The sequence below is a fragment of the Cyprinodon variegatus genome, unplaced genomic scaffold, assembly GCF_000732505.1.
Source record: "Cyprinodon variegatus isolate N-32 unplaced genomic scaffold, C_variegatus-1.0 Scaffold274, whole genome shotgun sequence".
Classification (NCBI taxonomy): Eukaryota; Metazoa; Chordata; class Actinopteri; order Cyprinodontiformes; family Cyprinodontidae; genus Cyprinodon; species Cyprinodon variegatus.
Genome location: NW_015150727.1, coordinates 97,444 through 100,325, shown reverse-complemented (window position 1 = coordinate 100,325; position 2,882 = coordinate 97,444). Strand labels below are relative to the sequence as shown.

The 2,882-nt window shown below is 30.9% G+C and overlaps 1 protein-coding gene across 1 annotated transcript in view; it reads left to right on the top strand.

Moving 5' to 3' along the window:
• The first annotated feature begins 942 nt into the window (after positions 1 to 942).
• Positions 943 to 2,882, top strand: part of LOC107089962 (probable flap endonuclease 1 homolog) — a 7,234-nt gene continuing 5,294 nt past the window's right edge. The window contains exons 1-5 of the mRNA XM_015383055.1: positions 943 to 1,088; positions 1,162 to 1,264; positions 1,371 to 1,425; positions 1,519 to 1,580; positions 1,680 to 1,816. Of these exons, the coding sequence (XP_015238541.1) occupies positions 958 to 1,088; positions 1,162 to 1,264; positions 1,371 to 1,425; positions 1,519 to 1,580; positions 1,680 to 1,816 (488 nt within the window). The 5' untranslated portion in view covers positions 943 to 957. The remainder of the gene's footprint in view (positions 1,089 to 1,161; positions 1,265 to 1,370; positions 1,426 to 1,518; positions 1,581 to 1,679; positions 1,817 to 2,882) is intronic.

Below are 2,882 nucleotides of genomic sequence, written 5' to 3'. Positions count from 1 at the left end.
ATGAAGTGACTGACTAATCAGCTTCTTTTTCAGAGACTCTGGTCCAAAGACTATAACTTCTGTTTTGGAGAACGTTAGTTAGGGAGCTCATTACCTAATTTTAGCCTCATTACACTGGCTTCCTGTACATTTTAGGATTCATTTTAAAGTTCTTTCACTTGTTTCTAAGTCTCTCCATGGTCGTGCTAACCCCCCCCCAACAACCTTCCATTGCAAATTCAATGGTCTACTCCTTCGTCCGATTTTAAACCGCTCTTAAAAACTAATCTCTTTGCCGTGGCTTTTTAAACTGTGAGATGTTGATTTTAGTCTGTGATACATTATTTTAAATTACTCTTATTTTTATTTTATTATAGATTTTATAGGTCTGATTTTAATTTAGTCTTTTATGCTTGTATGTTGTTGTTTTATCTGAGTAATGGTGTTATGTTGTTTCACTGTCTAGAACTCTGGTCCTTTGAGACATTTTAAAGTGCTTTATAAATAAAGTTGGATTGAATTAAAGAGACTTTAGTTGAAAATAAAACTTTTCCACTTGAGGCGTTCTGGATAGAGCAGATTGACAGAAAAAGATGATCTTAAATGCAAAATGTATATATATTTTTTAACAATTTTGCTATTTTTACAGTCTCTATTATCCAGTTAATGATTAATTGATTAAAAAATTAGTTGACGCTTATTTTAATACTGGATTAATCATGATTAATTGTTGCAAACCTGCAATAAATAAAACCCTCCATGCAGGAAGACCCTGAGGCGGGAATCACACCCAGGATCTTCTTGCTGCTAGGCAACAGTGCTTCAAATCGCACCATTCAGCATTAAATGATTAAGAAAATCAATAAAAAATTCAAAATGAAATCAATAATAATATCTTATAAGAACTGAAGAGGTAAAAACCTCTCTGCATTCCTAGGAGTCTCCAGTCTGTGACACTCTATTAAAATAAAACCACAGATGAGATTAGCTCGTTTCCTTCCTGTCCAGTTGGATGCAGTTTTCCGTTCTGTGTTTCCCGCAGGGAAGGTGATCGCCTTGGACACCTCGGTGGTTCTGAACCAGTTCCGAGCGGCGACCCCCTCCCTGAGGTGAGCCATCTTTGACTCCCACCGATCCGTTCTGTAATCCAGATGTAGAAACAGCTGTGGTTCCTTTCTGCAGCCCTCTGACCGGACTCTTCTTCCGCACGTTGACCTTCCTGGAACACGACATAAAGCCGGTGTTTGTGTTGGATGGAACGCCTCCCGTGGAAAAGACACCTGTTGTGAGACACGTTTTCCATCTTTGTGGGAGCATTTATGGTCTGACATCATCAAACGGAGAATTGGTGTGGTAGAAACAGCAGAATGAGGATTCCTTTTGGTCTGCAGCTGGAGCGGCGAGCCGAGGCAGCTGGATGGAGCCCCCCCAGCAGAACAGGAAAGGGTACGACAGCGCAGGAAGTTTCATCCTCGCCTTTAAAAGCTCCAAAGTTGCGACGCTGCCTCTGAGTTTTTATCCATGCTTGTTTTGACGCAGCATCGCAGCAAATAAAGGATTCTGTTGAGCTCCTGAAGCACATGGGTGTTCCTGTTATCCAGGTAGAACTTGGTTATTGTCCACATTCGATTTGTTTGATTTTTAAAATTTAATGTAAACATAATATACATTATATATTTATTTATTTGTTTGTTTTTTAGGCTCCAGGGGACGCTGAGAAAACCTGCGCACGGCTGGTGAGGGACGGGGTTGTGGACGCAGTGGCCTCAGAAGACATGGACACGCTGCCCTTTGGAGCTGATGTTCTCATTCGGCAGCTGAACGCTAAGAGGGACAGGTATGGAGTGAAATCTGATCCATTATTGTTGCAGTTAAAACACGTTCTGCCACTTAAAATGTGGGGGAAAAAAATCCAATCCTGAACTGAAACTGGAAAAAAACGTTTTAATCAAGAAAAGTTTTAAGAGTTTTACTCTATTATCAGAACCTCTTTTTGGAATTTATTTCTGTTAAAATAAATTTTTTGCTTTTTATATTTTCACGTTATTTTTTTCACACTTTACCTATAGTTTTTTTTTTTATTTTACAAAGTAATCATTTTCAATTTATTTTTATATTTTAAAATGTATTTTTTATTCATTTTTTTACAAAATCATCATTTTGATTACATTTTTTTGTTTTTATATTTTTAAATATATTTTGTTCAAAATTTTAATTTAGTTTTTCTTTTACAAAATCATCATTTTTGAATACTTTTTTTGTTTTTATATTTTTAAATATATTTTTTTCAAAATTTTAATTTAGTTTGTCTTTTACAAAATTATTATTTTGAATTTATTTTCTTTGTATTTCAAAATGTCTTTTTTATTTTTTAATTCTTACAAACTTCTGATTTTAAATGTATTTTTTTGTATTTTTTGTAAATGTATTTTAAAATCCATTTCTTTTTTCAAAATTTTCATTGTTTTTTTTTTTACAAAATTATAATTTTGAATAAATGTTTTAGTTTTTTATATTTTTAAATATATTTTGTTAAAAATTTTCATTTTGTTTTTTTTTTTACAAAATCATCGTTTTGAATTTTTTTTTTTTTTTTTATTTATGTTTTAGTTTTTTATATTTTTAAATATATTTTGTTAAAAATTTTCATTTTGTTTTTTTTAACAAAATACTCGTTTTGAATTTATTTTTTTTATATTTTTAAATATATTATTTATTAATTTATGTTTTAGTTTTTTATATTTTTAAATATATTTTGTTAAAAATTTTCATTTTGTTTTTTTTAACAAAATTATCATTTTGAATTAATTTTTTTTATATTTTTATTTTTTTTATTTATTAATTTATGTTTTAGTTTTTTATATTTTTAAATATATTTTGTTAAAAATTTTCATTTTGTTTTT